The sequence below is a fragment of the Macadamia integrifolia genome, chromosome 13 (genome assembly GCF_013358625.1).
Source record: "Macadamia integrifolia cultivar HAES 741 chromosome 13, SCU_Mint_v3, whole genome shotgun sequence".
Taxonomy (NCBI): Eukaryota; Viridiplantae; Streptophyta; class Magnoliopsida; order Proteales; family Proteaceae; genus Macadamia; species Macadamia integrifolia.
This window is the reverse complement of record NC_056569.1, coordinates 8,482,930-8,503,714: the sequence shown is the minus strand read 5'-3', so window position 1 is coordinate 8,503,714 and position 20,785 is coordinate 8,482,930. Positions and strand designations below refer to the sequence as shown.

The following is a 20,785-nucleotide window of genomic DNA, read 5'->3' as shown; positions in this document are numbered from 1 at the left end:
TAGGTAGTTTATAAATATAAAGTCATTTACGAGAAGTTTTCCATGCATTATAGTAGAGCCTAAATCACAGAAGTAATACATAAAGATTGGAGTACTGTTCAAAGATATATTGCAAATGGATACAATATTGGTTCTAATTAAGGATTGACTGTTAATTAGCCTTGGAGAAAGAAACGGCATGATATGTTGATTCGAGAGAACAAAAGATTTATTAGATCAGACGAAACAAGATGATCAGTAGGTTTGACTGGTGAAACATGGCAGAATTGAAATCTTAGATCAAAACACAATGCATCAACACACATCCATTTCATATTATGATAAGCATTGAACACGTCAGATTAAATTCATGTATTCTGTGTTCTTAAGTTCAAATGCAATCAATCTTTTGGTCTCGCATTCTTCACAGATGAAATATGGGGATTGATCAAATTAATGCCAATACCCAAAATAGTTCGAGAATGGATCTTACCACGTATATATTAGATGCCAACGCGTCTCATTTACCATAAATCATTTATAGGGTGAAGAGGGGTATTTAAAAAAGTAAAAGAGACAGGTGTCAGCCTTTGACATATTCGTGCAGATCAACATACATGCAAAGGAATTGAACTCAAATTAATAATTCTCTCGAACAGCCAACATTAATTTCTTTCAAGTACTATTTTAGTTTCCTGAATAAAAGAAAATATTGATGCTTGGCCTTGTAATGCAATACTTGTCTTGTATTGAAACAGACACAAGCACAAATATATTGATACTTCATTTTCCACAAGAAATATATAATCAAGTCATTCTAAGAAATGAAATCACAAATCAATCAATGGTAAAATTGGTTAGAGAAGAAGTATCTTCTCAATTTCAAACCCTAGTTGATATTATATATACATTAATTATATGCTCTAATAAATCATCTATTCCGCTGCCATCAAAGTTTATAAAAAGAGTCTTCATTGCCTCAATTTTCATCCCTTACTCTTCACATTGAAGGGGAAGATGCCATGCATCCCTTTTATTCTTCTGTTGGTTGTTGTAAGGGGAAGCAGATTGTATCCGATTCTTTCTCTTTTGGAGGAACTGTTGCAGTGATCTCTTCATCGACATACCCGTTGGATTATGAAGCTGAGACTGCAATGGCGAAATAGACTCCGATCGTGGTGTGTTCATCTTTTCCTCCATTTCTCGTCTTGCCAAACATATGATAGCTCTAGCCTGCATGATCACATTCAACAACATATTAGTTTTGATAAGAAAATTCCATAATTAGAAAACCTTGATCTAGTAAAAACACTTCATTTCAATTTATAGACTCTTTAATTAGAAACAATAAACCCTCAAGAAGAAATAATTCTATAAATTCTAGGTCTAGATTGCATTCTAAAACTCAATTTTTTCAAATTTTTTCCATTTTAGAAAGCATTCTAAACCTATAATCTATTCCGAAGAATGTATACCAAACATAACTTAAAATCTACCCAACTCCAACATGGGTTGGATCTTTACTCAATAAAGATTCTTCTGGGTATCAAGAAAGGTATTGGGTTGGGTACCCTTTAGACAGTGGCAGATAAGAGGATTGCATTAATGGACATGAACACATACCTGAAGCTCAGTAACATCGCATGCAGAAACTTGCCCATTATAGAAAATGGTGAGTCGTTGCTGTGGGGTTTCAGCTGATCTGTGAGTCCTTCAATCAAATATAGAGATGGAAACAATATCGTCAGATTAATGAGATCATCAACACCATTTAAAATACAAACAATGAAGAAAAACTGGGTTAATTTGTATCTAACTTACATGGAGTTGTTGCCGGAATCCGTTGTGACCGGAACAGAATCCATGCCGGCGGGAGTAAGCATAAGATCAAGGTTGCAGTTCCTTCTTGCAGAGAAGGGGAGAGTCATCTCTCTCGTAATAGAACAAAGAGTTCTTAGCAGAGAAGAAGAAGAAGAAGGGACAGTGGTTGTTTATTTGCTTTGCCTGAATAAATAGGGAGATGGAAATAGAGGAAGACTTGGAAGGAGTCTTGAGGGAATTTTAATATATAGGTTGGGACCGTTGGGTTGTGTTGTTTGTGGGAGATTCGCAACACATGGGCACTTTGAACACTACAGGACAAAAAAGGAGCGAAGACGGCAAAGACTTTATAAAAAACGTGAAACACGTGCTTAAATGTCTCGATTTAATTTACCACCTGCCTTATATATATGGACTTTAGGTAATATAATTAGGTGTAAGTTTCCAAAATTGATCAAAAATTGACGGAAAAGGTAAAAGGGTGGAGCGGAGCGTCAACACATGGGATTGGATTCTACCCAGAAAAAAAACATGGGAATATGGGATTGGAGTTGGGTTTGATAGAACGGATGGAGACAGTTCACAGTTCTACAGACTACAGCTGGCGTTTCTTGAGCCGGCTTGCCGACTTGTTTGTTTTTTTTTTTGCCCTTTTCGGATGTAAATATGAACCGGGTTCATGTTAGGGTTGGTTAGAGGCTGAATTAATGTAGACAATCCAATATTGGTGGTTCTAGTACTTTAATGAAGCTTATCAATGAAAGGATTGTTAGGAAATCAAGTATTGTGACTTGACTCCAAGGGTGCTAATTTATGATTGGACTAAAAAAAGTTTGGTTCGATTTTGGGTTTGTGATGTAAAATTTTATTGGGTTTATTTTCAATGTAACCCATATAAACTGAACCTAAATCATATTGAACCCTATAATTCACCTGTTATTGTTGAATTGGGTGAAATTGCATGCATTCTAATTTTATTCTCACCATTTTTTTTTTTTTTGAATTTGTTTCAGTAGTTTATTCAACGTAAATTGAATTTGAACCCCAATTGCCGACACTGTGTACAAAACAAATAGAACTGAATGTAAAAATCAAGTAAAACTGAACCGATTCAATTCGATTGATTCCGATTTTGAGGTTATGAAAATTGCTTAGTTTTTTGTTCAATTTGGATTTAAATATATTGTATCCTAAACATAACCTTGTGAATCAAATTAATCACGCCTACTCAAGGTGATTCATTTATTTATTATTATTTTTTTAATGCAAATGGTCTACCCTTTTACTGTACAAAGTCGAGAAATATTCCTTCACTGTTCCTCGATAACCTCTACACATCATCTGAAGAGGGTCAATGAATACCGAGAGTGAAGAAAATTTCTTCCAATAAAATAAAAAAATTAAAGAATCACAAAAAAACTGTGATTGACAATCTTGTGTAAGGATATTAGCAGTTTAGGTTCAAACCTACAATAAAATTAGTTATATAGTTCAGGATTAGTTCTTATGAAGTGGCCATCTCTGGATATCAATGAAATATTTTGTGGGCAAGAATTCTTTGTAATAAAATGAGGGTTGAATGTGGGCAAACGTGAAACCCAAGAAAAAGAAAATGGGGGGGACCATCGTTTTTATAAATATAAAAGGAGAATAGATCAAAATCCAGAATTTGGTTCAAGGGGCACTAGGCCATCATTAGTTCATTATCATATCTCACCCGTTTAACAAACCAGGCCAGTCCAAGTCTAAAATTGTAGGCCACCTCAACATAACAACATAATAACATCACTGGACTAGATTATAAAATATAAAAAATGAAAAGAAAGAAGAGACTAGACTTAGAATAGTGAGGCTTAATCAAAGTCCAACATTTATTACCAAAAAAAAAAAAAAAAGAAATATCTGATGAGACTGAAGAAGTTTCGAGCTTGGATTCTCTATAATCACTAAATCGATGTAGTGAATATTTGATGATTAGAAGTACATAGACACACACCCCAAGATATTCTGAACCGTCAAGATCCTCACTGCAGTAGAAGATGTTTTACTTTCCCTATAACGTGAAACATTGGTTTTGGACAACGATGGGATACATTTATTAGATTTTCTCATACATAATTGCTTGTTTGTTGATCAAGTATAATAAACTTTGCCAGTCATTGGGTGCGGATGAAAAGAAAAAATGTGAAAAACAAGTTTTTTCTAGGATCGTGAAATGGGTCGCAGCAGATTAGAGGCAACATGGTCAAAAAATTTTTTTAATAGAAAATATTGTCATTTCATATGAAGAGAAAAAAAAAAAGATAAACATTAAAAACTAGCATACTCTACCCCCACAGCTCATAGAACCTTTTACCTAATATAATTTACATTATTTCTTATTTAATTATTAATTTTGTTAAAAATATAAAAATAGCAAAAATATGGGAATACACAAATTAGAGAATAAAATTTTCAAATATTAATATCAGATAAAAAATAAATCAATTTCTCACATTAATAGTACATGGAGGGTCAAAATGGTTGTCGATCAATGCCAACTTGCCAAGGCTTCATTGGTAAAGAAATGTTAATAGGTAGATGAGACTGTCTAGAGTTTAGGACTTTTATTTATTTATTGGTAGAATCTAGGGTTCAGGACCACAAGATTCAAACCGCCATCAGATATTTCAACCATTGTGTTATTTTTCTTTGGGTAAACAGCCATTTGAGACTCATTTTGATTTCTATCATTTTTCTCATGCATGTTGTTAGGTCTGATAATGTTGTGACTTGTTCTATTTGACTATAGTCTAGTGGTGGTAGTCTTGGTTTAAAGAGCAGGTATCCAGGGGAGGAGATTGTGGATTAAATCATGTTGTATACACGCATGCGTATGTGAGTGAGTGTGTGTAAGAATAAGTGGTCATGCTTACTTGGGTAGTGCTCAATACGATAGAATAGTAAATAAAAAAATAAAAAAAATAAATGATTATTTCTAAATGAACAGTTTCATATCCTTGTGTATCAGTTCTTGCCCAATAAGGTTACAACAATTTTTTGAAGACAATCTATTTCACCAATCTTGGTAACAACCTAATATGAATGGTTTCAAAAATGATAATGAGATCGACATTGGTTTTGGCCAAAATTGATACTAACATGGATTGACCTTTTTTGGGCTAAAACTAAAGATTTTGCCCTCAATTGCAATTGGAAAAAAAATCATTGTTGAATGAATTTACTCTAAATTAGAATCATTCTACCCATATAGGATTAGAAAGGTATCATTGATATCAATATGGATCAGTCGATACACCCAATCTAAGACCTTTTTTTTCAAGCCATGCTTATAACATAACTTTATTAATTTCAATTAGTTCCTAATTGCTTTTTTGATTATGGAACCATTAAGAAAAATCCGTTATAGAACCAACCCATCTTGTTCATTAATCAGTTCTAAAGCCATGGTCCAAAATCATCCCACCCTGTTTATTAATTGAAGTGCTCCAAAATTAAGGTTAGTTTTGCTCTCTAAATTCTTATTACATTGTTGTAGATCTAGTGGTGGTGGACATAACACATGAGTGTTGCAATTGGTTTGCTTTTGGTGGTGGACTTTATATTGGTGCATTGAACCACTATTCACAGATAAATTTAGCTTTAGTTGTGGGTAGCTTATTTAGTTTTTAATGCGGAGTTGTGTATTGCATATCTAGTAGGTACCCATCCGTGGGTTGCCTAGATGGTCAGGGCGAATTGGGGATTGTGTGGATAGGCGCATAGTCCAGGTTCAATTCTCTATCTATGCATCTGCGATTTAAGTGAAAACCGTAGTGGCATGTTACTGTACTAGTCTCCCCAAGGATTAGTCGAGGTACATGTAAGTTGGCCTAAACACCTTGGTTAACAAAAAAAAAAAAAGTGATGCATATCTAGTTTTCGATGCGAGGTTGTGTGTTCAAGTTATCACTTTCATGCTTAGTGGGTTGTCAAGAATTCGTTATCTCCTTCTTCTTTTCATGAAAGTAGGATGGGTGATGAATTGTCTTAGTAGTGGATGTAATACCTGTTTGACACTTTGACTTAATCGATCTATATGGTACATCAGATAGACAATTGATGCCTTATTATAATCTATCGTTATAAACATGTAACTGATCTATAGTGTAATATATTGACAATTGGTATTTATTATAATTAGTCATATCATGTCAATCTTTTTACATGAATTTCTCATTCATTCTTGTTTGAAATCTCCATATAATCGATCCCATTAAGTTAAGATAAAGTTTTGAATATTGTAGTTGTTGTTGTTTTGTTTGCTCTCCAAATACAATGGGTTTGGAAGCATATTTATGAATTATTAATTAACAAATAAATCATGAGACCATAGCCCCCATATTGAGATTTAAGTTTTAATTAAAATTTTCATTAAAAACAAGAATCAAAAGGGTTTCAATTAAACCGGCTGGCCGACCCAACCCATAATTTCTATTTTAGACTTTGGTGCACGTGATGCATGTGCATTCTTTTGTCACGTGACTTTATTGGTTTCCATTTAAAATTTCCCCCTGTGTTGTATAAAAAGGTTTGGCAAACCGCGACTCTTAAGTGGCCACGTGGTTGCAAGTTGCAATGAAGTCGACAGCCAGTCTAAACTCTCAATTGCGCGGCGCTTTTCGTTATCCTCTTTATGTCGGTCACCAAGGAAGCATGAAATCAAAGGATGTAACCGGGTAGATCAGCCCAACCGATTTGCGGCTTCCTTGAGCTCTCACTTGAGTTATAAACCCACTTGGCCTTGGATCCGGCTTCTCTTATGAGAGCAGTGGCGATCGATATGTCTTCAAACGATGATCTAATGGTTATATTTTTATCGATTAAAATAGAGATATTGTATCGAAAACTATTGCATCATTGCTTAAACAAGTATCAATTGCCCAGGTAATTATGGACAAGATTTAGGTGATCACCGTTTAAGAGAGGACTCCGATTTGCTCAACCCTTCACAATTTTTCCTCATGAACAAATGCACTTGAGTTATTGACTTACTAAAACGCAGTGTGTCTCTATACTAGCATGAGACCAATGAGAGCATGTGTAGAAGTGTTAATAGTGATAAAAAAAATTTATTTTCATGGGGCAGGTTGTAAATTTTCCCCCTATGTGTCTAGGCGTAGGGTTTGGGGGCACACTAATTTTCAAGTTTTTTTCTAGAACATTTTTAATTATGATTACAAGGTTTTAACTCTCTTACCTTCCATCTACTTGAAAAATAATATTTTAGTAACTAATAATAAGTGTCGCCAAGTGAGTCCTTTTGCAAGTCCCTATTTGGCTCATTTTGGGTCTAAAAAAAATAAAAATGAATGTGATGATATAGGTTTTATTAAACGAAATACCTATCTGTCTGTCCCCATTACTTAGTATACTTTTCTTCCTCTGATGGATCGTTTTCTTATTCATTCTCATGGTGGTTGGAAATATAAATGCCTCAATGGTGGGGGAGGGGGAGGAGTTGTAATCATCTGTGATTGTAATAACATTTTTGTAACTATTATCAGTGTTTGAGATTTTAAATGTAATCGTAAGCGTATGGATCAGTGTAGTTACAGGTTGAACTCAGGGAGAGCAATCACTTTATTTTTTTTTCTTTTAATAATGCGAAAGTGAACCTATTAATGGTTGTGATTTAATTCTAACTACCGTCCTAAACATATGTATATAAAATAACGTCCTAACCATTCGTCATCTAATAATTTAAAAACGCAAGCCACGTAATTAAAATTAAATAAATAAATAACTGAAAATAAACAATCCACGCAATTAAAAAAAATAATAAAGGAAAAAAATGATGAAATAAAAATAAAATAAAAGAAAGGGGATAAAGCTAGAGAGAGACTCACAAGTAAGTTTTTCTACTTAACCCGAGGGATGCATCATAATATGAGCTTCCCCACTTGACCAGAGGGTCACTCTTACAAGAGTTACTCTACTTGGCTTTAGGAAAAGTGAGACAATTAAAATAAAAGTAATAAATTAATGCTTCTATGACTAGGAGGGGCAAAGCCAACACATACACTAGCCATGAACCTTGAGGGAAAGGGATAACAATAATGTAACGACTGAAATTAAAATTCTAAATTAATAAAGAAATGGTAGTCAAAAGAGGGAATGCGAGGGGGGAGAGAAGATTAATGAAGGAGCCTACTTACTTGAATCAATGCTTGAACTTGAAAGCTTGGGTGATTTGAGATACTACCAGTACTAAAAACCAGATCTGGAATAGACAAAATCTAAAATTTCTAGTATTAGAGAAAACAAATCTTGAAAAAAAAAAATGCTCCATGGCTCGTGATCTTGTCACCTAGATCTAAGCCTAAAACTATAAATTTAAAAATTACAACTCAATTGCATAAATATAAACATAAAAGGTTGAATAAGAATAAAAGAGTGTTTGCATTAATTGACATAAAAAACTATAACAAAAGTGATTAAAGCAAAAATAAATAAGAACTAAAACTAAAGAGAGTGAGAGAGGGAGAGAGAGAAGAAAACTAACCATAAACTAAAAAATAAACTAAGAGGAATAATAATTAATAAGAGAGGGGAAGGAAGGGGCTTTTATAGGGCTTTTGTCTTGCCTCATTCCTTCTACAAGTCTTCTTTAAGAAAATAAAGAAAATAAAATAAAATTAAATCTTGGTAAAAATCTTCATTCTCTGAGATATTGTGTGAAGAATGAGAGAATCTGTTTCCAAAATTAACAAATTCTATTCCTTCCTTGCAATATTAATCAATATATTGCAATCTTGATTAAATCAGAAAGGAATCTCTACATAGCATCTTCAAGATCTTATGAGGTGGTAAGGACAGAGAATAATCTTCAGGATTTTGTAGGAGAGAGGATGTGGTACCAATGAGTAGGTCCTACATTTGGACTGGTTCTTGATTCACTTTAAGCACTTTCTCTTATAGACTTGGAAACTGAAAAAAAAAACAAGAAAAATAAAAGTACTATCCAAAATGAGGTAAAATGTATACTTATATCCCTAAGATTTCACACATTATTGTGCTCATCAAATTCCTCCATACTTGACTTTTGTTCGTCCTCAAGCAAGACAAATAAATAAAAAAGCGAAAGAAAAAAGCCTAACTCACTTTTGTAGGAATCACGGTTGTATTTAGTACGTGCAATAAGCCTTTAAACCCCTAAATTACCTTAGTGGACGAGTTGTGTCTCGTGGATGTTTACAGTGAATTTACATCCAAAATTTAAATTAACTTAAAAAATTACCATTTAAAGTTTCCAATAACTACAAAACACACACCCTCTTTCAATTAGAGCACATCAACTGAGGAACCCCCACACTTGAACTTTAATACTCCATCTAGATTTAGGAACAATCATACATCTCAAATAGGGACGACCCTTGTATCTTCTAAAGCACGTCCAATCCTAAGGCAAACCACATTGTAAGGTAGGGACCATGAACTAGGGTTTTGGAGCGTTAACCAATCATAAACAACAATGTATAATGGTATCTTTTTTTTTTTTTTTTTTTAATAGAGAACTCATTCTACTCCACTACATTTGGTCTGAAAAACATGATGGAGCAAACACCAGAAATCCAAGTTACTAAGTAGTTTCGCTTTATGCATATGCCAACAAAGACAGTGATGCTAAGTTCTTTTCAGAAGTGTTCCTTCCTAAGAGGTTCGATCAAAACACCCCACTTCATGAGGTGCAGTATTCTGTCTATCTCGTAGAAATTCTATACTTACTTTTTACTTTTTGACTAATTTTCACTTTCTTTGCATATCCATATTATATATTTTTATTTCATGCCAAGAATATGGTCTCAACTCCTAACCTAAGAACAAGGACACCAACTAACAAATAGTCCTACACCTTAAGACAAGTATCTCTAAATCATTTAAGTGAGGTCTCACTTCAAGACATATATTCATTACCATCCTCCCAATAGGGATTCTAGTACCAAGATGGGTCCTAGATCTCAATTTTTTTTTGTAGAGTGTGTATAAAGCACCAGAAAACTCTTAAAAGTAATCTCAAATTCTAAACAGTCAAACCCTCCCCCATACTTAAATTGTGCAATGTCCTCAATGCAAAAAAAGAAAAAAAAATGATAAGACAATAGAACAAGAAGGACAAAGGAGAAGAAATAATCAAATGTGATCGAATATCATCATAAAGAGGCTCATGGAGAATCATGACCTCTGCATCATGCATTGAAGGCAATTTAAGGAATGGCTTCAAACGGTGCCCATTAATTTTAAAATTTTTTCGAGTGGATGGATTCATAACCTCTATGGCACCATGGGGGAATACTGTTTGCACAAGGTAAGGACCTTCCCATCGAGAACGAATTTTTTCTGGAAAGATATACAATATAGAATTGTACAACAAAATTTTATCACCAGGCATAAAAGATTTCTTAACAAGGTGCCTATCATGAAAAGCTTTAGTCTTTTCCTTGAAAATTTTTGAACTATCATAGGCATCATTTCGTAATTCCTCCAACTCAGATAGTTGGAGATCTCTATAAGCTTCTGCGGTAGACAAATCAAAATTAAATTTCTTAATCGCTCAAAAGGCACGATGTTTTAACTCAACAGGAAGGTGGTAGGCTTTCCTGTATACCAAACGGTATGGGGATTGACCAAGTATGGTCTTGTAAGCAATTCTATACGCTCACAAAGCATCTAATAGACGGTTAGACCAATCCTTTCGAATTGGGTTAACTGTCTTTGCTATAATTTGCTTGATCTGTCTATTGGACACTTCTACCTGCCCACTGGTTTGGGGATGGTATGGGTTAGCCAACTTGTGGGTAATCCCATACTTCTTCATTAAGACCTCAAAAGGCTTATTACAAAAGTGTTTTTTCCCATCACTAATAATAGCTCTAGGGGTATCAAATCGAAAAAAAATGTTTTTCCTTAAGAATTGAATGACCATCTTATGATCATTGGTCTTACAAACATGAGCCTCAATCCATTTGGACACATAGTCCACAGTCAACAAAATATATTCATATCCACATGACTTAGGGAAAGGGCCTATAAAATTTATTCCCCAAACATCAAAAATTTTAACCATGAGGATTGGGTTGAGAGGTATCATGTTCCTTCTACTGATTTTTCCTAAAGACTGACAAGAATAACAAGCCTTACAATAAGCAAATGCATCTTTGAAGAGATTGTGCCAATAAAATCCACATTGCAATACCTTGGCTGCAGTCTTAGTAGGTCTAAAATGACCACCACAAGCCTGATCATGGCAAAAGAAAAGAATATAATGGTGCTCATGATCAGGGATACATCTCTGGATAATTTGATTAGGGCATGATTTAAAAAGGTAATGATCATCCCAAAAGAAATACTTAACCTGTGAGTGAAAACAATACTTCTTTTGGGGAGACCAATGATCTAAAGTCTTGTTTGTAACTAAAAAATTTATAATATCTACAAACCAAGGTTCACTAGATGCTGTAAAGAGTTGCTCATCGGAAAAATACTCGTTAACTGGAGTATTCACAGTCAAAGAATCTCCTACCTTAAGTAGGACATCTTTGATCATCCCTTTTGAAATCTTGATAGAACGATCGACCAATTGGAGAGTGGTCCCTATAACTTTCAAATCTCTTAATCCAAGTTGTTAATAGACATGATAAGGTAGAAGGTTCACACTTGCACCAAGGTTAAGTAAGGCATGATCAATACAAGTGTTGCCAATGACACAAGAGATGGTAGGACACCCCGGATCCTTATACTTGTGGTACGCTTGTGAGTGCATAAGTCTTTGAGGACTTTGGCATAGGCTGGGATTTGAGTTATGACATCCAAAAGAGAAATGTTTACCTCTACCTTCTTGAAAACTTCTAAAATTTTTTCCATTAAAATTGTCTTCTTCTTATTCATCAAATGGTTAGGATATGAGACGGGAGGAACATAAACACTGTCAGAAGTTCTCTCATCAATAGAATTATGTTTTATGGCTTCTACCAAATCATCCTTAATCTCTTCAGGTCCATCTGACGAACCTGGAATGGGAGGCATAGTAGTAGCCTCGATAGTTGGAGGGTCAACAGAAAGGTCAGATGATAAAGAATGAGTGGTATCATTCCGTAGATACTCTCGGCCATTCCGTAGGGCATATACTGCATTACACTAGTTGGAGGACCCTTGGTGTTGTTGACTCTGTAGAACATTGAGCTGAGGAGGAGGTAGCCCTTGTGGGGTCAGCACCTGATGTCTAGGATTCGGCTCTGGCTGACTAGGTAATTTTTCTTTCTCTTTCTCATGCATGATTGTGACAAGTTGGGTGAGTTGCATCTCCACATTATTGTGGCTTGTCATGAGAAGGGCCATACTTTTCTCTAGCCCACTAATTCTTGCCGTCTCTCCAGTGGATGTAAATCCCGGGGGTTGTTGATTAGGTGCTTAGAGAGGGGGCCTAGCAAAATTTGACTGAAGACCTAGATTAGGCCGAGGAAAATAATTAGGTACTGGTGCGAAATTGGGCCTCTGGGGACTAGGCTACCCTTGGTTGTGAAAGTTGGATGGACCTCCTTGATTCCCTTGGCTCCATAAAAAATTAGGGTGATTTTTTCACCCTGGATTGTAAGTGTTGCTAAACGGGTTGTTCGGGTAAAGAGCATTAACACTTTCATTGTCTCTAGAACTATTGGGGCATTCTTCCATTATTTGTCCAGGGGAGTGACACCAATTGCACATAGAGACCTGATTTTGAACTTGGTGCACTAGGGCATGTGCTTTAGGGACAAGGGCTTCTATTCTCTTAATGAGGCTATCTAAATGGGCCTCCTTAGTTACTATCCCATCGACATAGTACCCTTTATCTCCTACAATTCTCTCACTTTCCCGAGTAGACTCCCATTCTCTTGTCTTTTTAGCTAGGTCAACCAAAAAATTCCAAGCTTCGTTTTCGTCTGCATAAGCTGTGAAGCCTGTAGGACACATAGACTCTAACATCTGCTTGGTATGGTAGTCTATCCCTTCATAAATTATTTGAAAAATATGTCATTTGTCAATCCTATGATGGGGACACTCTTGGAGAAGATCTTGGAACTTTTCCATGAGTCTAGGAAATGACTCTTGAGGTTTTTATCGGAACTGCATGATTTTGCTCTTAAGTTTGTTTATTTTATGCAAAGGAAAATTTTTTCTTAAGAACGCTACCGTAAACTGATCCCATGTGGTAATGGAATTAATTGGCAGTCCATATTACCGTCTTTTTACTCCATCCTTGAGCGAAAAGGTAATGCATCTAAGTTTAATAGTATCATCACTCAGCTGTTGTATCTTAATGAGGACACAAACCTCCTCAAATTCTCTCTAGAAGAAATAAACATCTTCGGAGAATAGTCCATGAAAGTGGAGTAACATAATGATGAATTGAGTTTTAAACTCATAATTGTTCCCTGTGGCAGCTGGTAATCTAATGCAAGCAGGTTGGGCTGCCCTGGTTGGGTAGAATCTATCATTTAAAGTAAGCTTATGTTGTTCTGCCATTCTTAAAATAAGTACTCTTACTAAACAATTGGTAGAATCACGGGTCCACACACTCATGTAATAGAAAACTATCTACAACTAGAGTAAGACAAACACAAAAGAATGGAAAGAAAAACTCTTTTTTTCTTATTTGATTTTTGATTTTTTTTTGGCTTTTTGGGAGGTTACCGACAGAGATCCGGGGTTGCTCAGGTCAATTCCTGAGGTACTGCTACAGGGCGAAACCTGTCTTTATCATATTGTGAGGCATGGTGATCTCCACTGATACAACTATTATTGTAAGTTGATCTTCTCAGAAATTTAATAAAAGAAAAGAAAAAAAATAAAACAAAACAAATAAAGCACTCCGATTTACCAAAAGAAAGCAAAAAATAACATGGAACTGTCTCTCCGACAACAGCGCCAAAAACTTGTTTGAGATTTTAAATGTAATCGCAAGCGTACAGATCAGTGTAGCTACGGGTCGAACTCAGGGAGAGTAGCCACTTTTTTTTTCTTTTAATAATGCGAAAGTGAACCTATTAATGGTTGTGATCTAATTCTAACTACCATCCTAAACATATGTATATAAAATAACGTCTTAACCATTCGTTATCTAAGAATTTAAAGACGCAAGCCACAAAATTAAAATTAAATAATTAATTAATTAAAAATAAACAACCCACGCAATTAAAGAAAATAATAAAAGAAAAAAATACTGAAATAAAAATAAAGTAAAAGAAAAAGGATAAAGCTAGAGAGAGACTCACAAGTAGGTTTCTCTACTTAGCCCGAGGGATGCATCATAATATGAGCTTCCCTACTTGACTAGAGAGTCACTCTTACCAGGGTTATTCTATTTGGCTTTAGAAAAAGGGAGACAATTAAAATAAAAGCAATAAATTGATGGTTCTATAGTTAGGAGGGGCAAAGCCAACACATACACTAGCCATGAACCTTGAGGGAAAGGGATAACAATAATGTAACGACTGAAATTAAAATCTTAAATTAAGAAAGAAAGAGTAGTTAGAAGAGGGAATGAGAGGGGGGAGAGAAGATTACTGAATGAACCTACTTACTTGAATCAATGCTTGAACTTTAAAACTTGGGTGATTTGAGATACTACTAGTACTAAAAATCAGATCTAGAACAAACCAAATCTAAAATTTTTAGTACTAGAGAAAACAAATCTTGAAAAAAAAAATGCTCCACAGCTCTTGATCTTGTCACCTAGATTTAAGCTTAAAACTATAACTTTAAAAATTACAACTCAATTGCATAAATCATAAACATAAAAGGTTGAATAAAAATAAAAGAGTGTTTGCATTAATTGACATAAAAAACTATTACAAAAGTGATTAAAGCAAAAATAAAGAAGAACTAAAACTAAAGAGAGTGAGAGAGGGAGAGAGAGAAGAAAACTAAATATAAACTATAAAATAAACTAAGAGGAACAATAATAAATAGGAGGGGGGAGGAAGGGATTTTTATAGGGCTTTTGTCTTGCCTCCTTCCTTCTACAAGTCTTCTTTAAGAAAATAAAAATAATTAAATTAAATTAAATCTTGGTAAAAATCCTCATTCTCTGAGATATTGTGTGAAGAATGAGAAAATCTGTTTCTAAAATTAACAAATTCTATTCATTCCTTGCAATATTAACCAATATCTTGCAATTTTGATTAAATCAGAAAAGAATCTCTGCATAGCATCTTCAAGATCTTGTGAGGTGGCAAGGAGAGAGAATAATCTTCAGAATTTTGTAGGAGAGAAGATGTAGTACCAATGAGTGGGTCCCATCTTTGGACTGGTTCTTGATTCACTTTAAGCACTTTCTCTTGTAGACTTGAAAACTGAAAAAAAAAACAAGAAAAATAAAAGTACTATCCAAAATGGGGCAAAATGTACACTTATATCCCTAAGATTTCACACATTATTATGTTAATCAATCAGGGACACTTTTTTACTGACTAGGAGCTTGAATCTTCATAAATGAAAAAATTATAATTAAATAATGATTTTTTTTAAAAATTTTTTATGTCCCTCCTTAAGTTCAAAATTGTTTTTAAAATCTAGAGAGCAAAATAGAACTAAATTTGAAGCAGAATACCTTGTCGTTGTAAGAACGACGCAAAAAGGATGAGAGAAGAATAGATCGAACTAGCCTTTCGCGAGATCAATGGGAAGCTACTGAACTGGAGTGAAATTGAGTGATCGATCGATCAACCAAGCTTTGCTGTATTTGCAATTTCTTATTTTTCATTTTTAAAAAGTTTTTCTTTTCATTTCTTTTCTTTTATTGGCTACCAAATATAGCTTAAATGACTCGTGTCTTGCTTGAATTATACTGCTTCTTCACCTGATAGCAGATGCCATTTTGTCTCTGTGCAAAGGCATTGTTCATTAAGGAGCCTTGTACTCCCCAACATATTTGATTTTCTAATTGATATTTCACTCTTTGCCAAAAAAAAAAAAAAAAAAAAAAGGCTTTGTTCATTATCTTAAAAAAAAAAAAAATAAAAATCCATAAGGCTATGTCTGGTAGCTAAGAGAAGAAAATAAAATAATAGAAATGAAATGAAATGGGAAGAAAATAGAAAAAGTATGTATGTTTGATGACCATTAGAAGATAAGATAAGAAAAGAAAAGAGAATTTTTGTTTTCTAGTGTTTTTGACAAGATTATTTTTTAATAATAATTGAATTTTGAAATTCAAAAAAAGAATCTTCTATTGGTTGAGGACATGCCAAGCACAAAGAGAATTTCTTAAACCAAGAGAAAAAATTGTATTTTTTTATTTTGTTTTATTTTCTTCTCTTAGTTACCAAAAACAGCCTAAAGACCCAGCTCTTGAGGCAAGATTTTAAAACTCGAGATTGATCTCAATTGATATGAATTGGACAGATTTACGTTGTTTTTTCTTTTTTTTTTTAAATTATTTTACCTTTAACCTTACCAGTGGACCGATATAAATCGAATCAATACCAATCCTATCCGGTTGATCCTAATCGATCCCAACAAAATTTTAAAATCATGTTATAGTTTTCTGAAAAAAAATGTTTCAATTAACCACCACTCTTCATTGTAGGTCCCGCCATTCTCTCTGGCAAGAAGTCCTTCGCTTTTGACTCTTTGTTTGAATAAGATTGCTTGGTTAAAGCACATCTCCACTTCCTTCTCACCAAAAACACAAAAAAAATGCACGTTCTTGATCACTAGGCTGGCCCATGTGTTCACCACTCTGCGTCGTTGGACATTCTTAGAAGGATATCTTAATAAGGAAAAAGAATTTGCATGGCCTTCCTGCGAAACTTAACATTATAAGAAACTCATCATGTTGAGGTACTCCTAATTGTGACTAAAGCCTACTTTGCATCATATCATGTTGTCCCCAACTTTCTAAATCCCCAAATCCTTGTGGGTTAATTTAAGGAAAACAAGAAAAGAAAAGCATCAATAAGGTGATCATTTTTTTTTTTCTTAGGGGTGAGACGGTTATTTTACTCACTTATGTGTTTGGACAACACAATCCCTACACTCCCGATAGAAAACATTCTCTTATAAGATACAAATGTTTTTTTATTGTTCTTAGACTATCTCACGTTCCTATTGGTTAGGCATAAAGAATTCATTACATACAGGCGGCATTATGGTTCTCCTCCTTTTTGAATACTTAGAAGCTTACAATCTAGCTCGACAAGAGAACAAAAATTAGGCTAGGTCAATAGAACCAAAATTAGAAAAGATAAATGGATGGTTGAGACTTGAGAGGGTTCTTCACCCACTAATTTGGGGTTATATCATCTATTTCTTTCCTTTTTTTTTTTTTTGGGTAGAAATATTATCTTTCCTATATGCAAGATAAAGTACATCCACAAACCTATTACTACAAATAATTCATTCTATATAGCCTTTTTTTTTTCTTTGGTGCAAAACCCACTCTGGGCAGATAGAGACTTACGAGGGGCCAACAAAAGAAGCATTATCCCACACTTATTACTAAATATTAACTTATCTACTATAATATCAAGAAAGGTGGGACAAGGGGTTAGAAGGATTGAACCTTCGACCTTCTTTGGACTTCCAATTTGCTTCCCTACTTGGCGGCACTGAACTAAAAATTTATCTCTAAATATAATCCAACCTAATATGCATGTGCTAGCTATTAACTATTGATATAATAATTCACATGGTGGTCTGTGGGGTGATCACTTGCATGTCAAGTCATAGACATTCACTTTTTTTGTATGAAAATGATGTATATCTATACCCATATATATAAATGGTCTTGATGGATTTATCACATATTTTGGGACTCTTAATATCCCACGTGTTGAAACCAAACCCACTTATAAGTGGATTCACTACAAGTAGCATAGAGTAGAGTTCATCCCACATACGTTTGGTCACACATTACTTGATACCGACACGTCATGTGGAATTTGTACAAAAAAAGAAAAAAAACATGACATGTGGAACCATGCATAAGTGAAAAAAAGGACATGGCATGTGTAACCTTACTTTTATTGTCCTTTGATCTGATACACCTATTTGTTATTTCACATATGACAATGGCAATTCTTCACAATTACATTATGGTCAGTCATTTTTAAAGTAATTAAAAAATATCTTTTACACTTAATTATACAAACTTCGAAAATAAAACAAAGAACAATCAATAGAAGATTACAATTTACAACTTCTAAATACACTTATAAAGATGTCATAAGGTTGACTGTCTTGATCTTGTGATGACGTATTTGGTTCTAATTCTTAGAACATTGCATTATGAAGTTCTAATAAAATAATAAGATTACCAAAAAAATATGCCATCCATGGGACACGATGAGAAAATTCATGATATATTGAAGGAATTTTATATAAAAATTAAAGAAAAGAAAGATGCGACTATATATATATATATATGTGAGAGAGAGGAAATATTCTTTATTGACGTATTAAAAATCATAATAAATGAAACACTCAATCAGGATTGGCATTCAAAATCCTAGGAACTATAGAAAAAAAAAAAAAAAAAAAACGTGGAAGCAGCTTTTGAATTTAATTACTTGGACAAGTAGCCAATGTTTATGGGATATGTCATTTTTCAGCCATGAAATGGAAGGAGTGATTAGAGATAGAGAAAAAAAAAAAAATTATTCAACGAAAGTTAGGGAGTTGTTAATTTAATTTCTTTAGTCAGATTTTTTATTTATTTATTTGATGAATCCTAACAAAACATTCAACAAGAATTGCTATTCAAAATATTTTTGATGTGGAGAAAACAACTCAGAGGAAACGAGGAACAACATTGGAGGCAAGAAATGCTACTTATTTTTTATTTTTTTGATAGGAAGAAAATTCTAGTTGGAAACATTGTTTGGTTAGTTTAATATTTATAGGAAAATAGTTTGTGGTGGTGGTAGGGGTGGGGGCAGGGGCCCTTGCGTCTAGATATATGAGGATGAAATGATCGACCTATCTCTATGAAATAGAAAATGATGTTTCTATTGATGCTTCTTCATGTGTTTTCCATTGACCCTTGTGTATAGGAGTCGCACTCATCCCCCCTAACCCACCAAAAAAAAAAAAATTACATGAATCGATTATGCTACAATACTTCAATCCTTTAAATTTATAATTAAATATTTCTACAAGGATAATGTGGGGAGTTCATTTTTATACTGAAAGTTTTTCTATTGTGTGGACATTAACTCGACATATTTGATCATTAGATAGGTGATGAACACTTTAGAAATGTCACATGTCAAATTTGATATCATATCTCAATATTAATATATCTTATTGTGTATATCTTTTCGTTCTAAGGGATTGATAGGCAACCCAACATTATTTCAAGTATAAGCTTTTTTAACAAATGCAATTGCGAAAGACAAAGGGATATTGGCCACTCAATCCAGAACAATAAATAAAGAGCAAAAGATTCAATGATTTATAGTAGTTTGGCAATTTTAATTGCCTATATCCACTCTCATATAGATACTCATTTTTTTCCTTTGTACTTGCCTGGTTTTAAGGTTGAGGTCAAAGAGGAAACCCCAGTTATACGTAGTCACACCTAACCTGTATAACAAATCAGTTGCGAGGAGACTCGAATTGTAGACGTCTCTTAACACACGACACCTTTGAATCAGTGGAACTACACCCACTCTCAAATAGATACTCATTCCAATCAAACCTTCACTATGAACATTCATTAATCACTACCGTCGTTTTACTTGTTTAGGACACACTTTACACACAAGGACAACTCTTAAAAGAAAAAAAAAAAATTACAAGAAAAATACTAGTAAGATAGGCAAGGTGTTTCTACAAGAAGAAGAAGATAAAGAAAGGCAAGTTGGATAAGTTACAAACAGTCTCTTTTCCTACCCTGGAAGCCCAGAGGATTAAATTTTGTCACTAAATTAAAACAAAAAAGTTGTAGAGTATTGGATCACCAAAGATGATCCAACAAAGTCCCTTTTTATAGGCAAAAGGTGGCTCAACCAAATGTGATTATAGTATATCATAATGAGGGGGAAAAAAGTGCTCCAAATTGTGATTGAGGCACTATTCAGCATCATGGGTGAGGTTCTTATCGAAAGCTCACTTAACAATTCAAGAAACATTTTCACAAAACCATATATAAGTTCATTTATTTCAAGTAGAATCTCAAAGAGGTTCCATGGCTAAGCATTATAATCATTAGTGAGAAGAGGCATACAATCCTTTTTGCTATTGTAATCATAAGTATTTCTAAGAAATTAGAAGAAAAAAAATTCCATTCCAAAACTAATATTAATGGACCAAATTAAATAAGGTGAGGCATTCTCATGTCCCCCATCTTACAATATCATATATGGCCAAACACTTCATGATGCAAGATCAACATCCCTAGAAAAAACATGAGGGAGGGAGATCGTTGTGCCCGTTTAAAATTAGGGATCGATGTTCCACTCAATGCAATAAAGCCAAAGAGTTCTGAAGAGATGGTTGAAGTGTTGAACCATTGGATGATATGGGCCAACTTTGAAGCACTTTATGTGAGTTCGGATCCTCTCCTGGATATAAGAGAGTAGGGGGTATCAACCGGTCAGGCTGGGCCGGTTTCAGTCGGGTCTAATTGAGCTTGGTTACTTGAAAGCCTTGCACTGTGAACGTCTGTTTAAGTACATGGGCCTAGCTTTGGGGGCATGGTATAGTTTGTAATCAAGTTAATTGGTGTCGGGCTTTAATCAGGTTACCTTAAAAGGGCCTTAACCGAGCTACAAGCGTATTCAAGTCTAAATGGGTTGTAAACGAGCTTCAAACGTGTCTATCCTAAAAATCTTTAATAAAGAAGAAAAATGATATAAGATTATGATTATTATTGCCAAAAAAAATAAATTCTTGACCATTACAACTTATAAAACTAAGCTTAATCAAATCAAATCCTATTACAAAACAAACGATAAGAAATCTTAAT

At 34.1% G+C, this 20,785-nt stretch overlaps 1 protein-coding gene across 1 annotated transcript; it reads right to left on the bottom strand.

The window, feature by feature from the left end:
• Nucleotides 1-742: 742 nt before the first annotated feature.
• Nucleotides 743-2,024, bottom strand: LOC122060137 (protein TIFY 5A-like). Its single transcript, XM_042623315.1, has 3 exons — nucleotides 1,801-2,024; nucleotides 1,603-1,690; nucleotides 743-1,212 (listed from the first exon to the last, which is right to left on the bottom strand). The coding sequence occupies exons 1-3, from the start codon at nucleotides 1,905-1,907 to the stop codon at nucleotides 973-975; spliced, it is 435 nt and encodes a 144-aa protein (XP_042479249.1). The 5' UTR covers nucleotides 1,908-2,024; the 3' UTR covers nucleotides 743-972.
• Between the last annotated feature and the right edge of the window lie 18,761 nt (nucleotides 2,025-20,785).

Coding starts and splice junctions, on each gene's coding strand:
- LOC122060137 (XM_042623315.1), bottom strand. CDS start 1,907: ATGACTCTCCCCTTCTCTGCAAGAAGGAACTGCAACCTTGATCTTATG. Junction 1,691..1,800: donor GATTCCGGCAACAACTCCAT/GTAAGTTAGATA, acceptor ATTTGATTGAAG/GACTCACAGATCAGCTGAAA. Junction 1,213..1,602: donor GCGATGTTACTGAGCTTCAG/GTATGTGTTCAT, acceptor GTGATCATGCAG/GCTAGAGCTATCATATGTTT.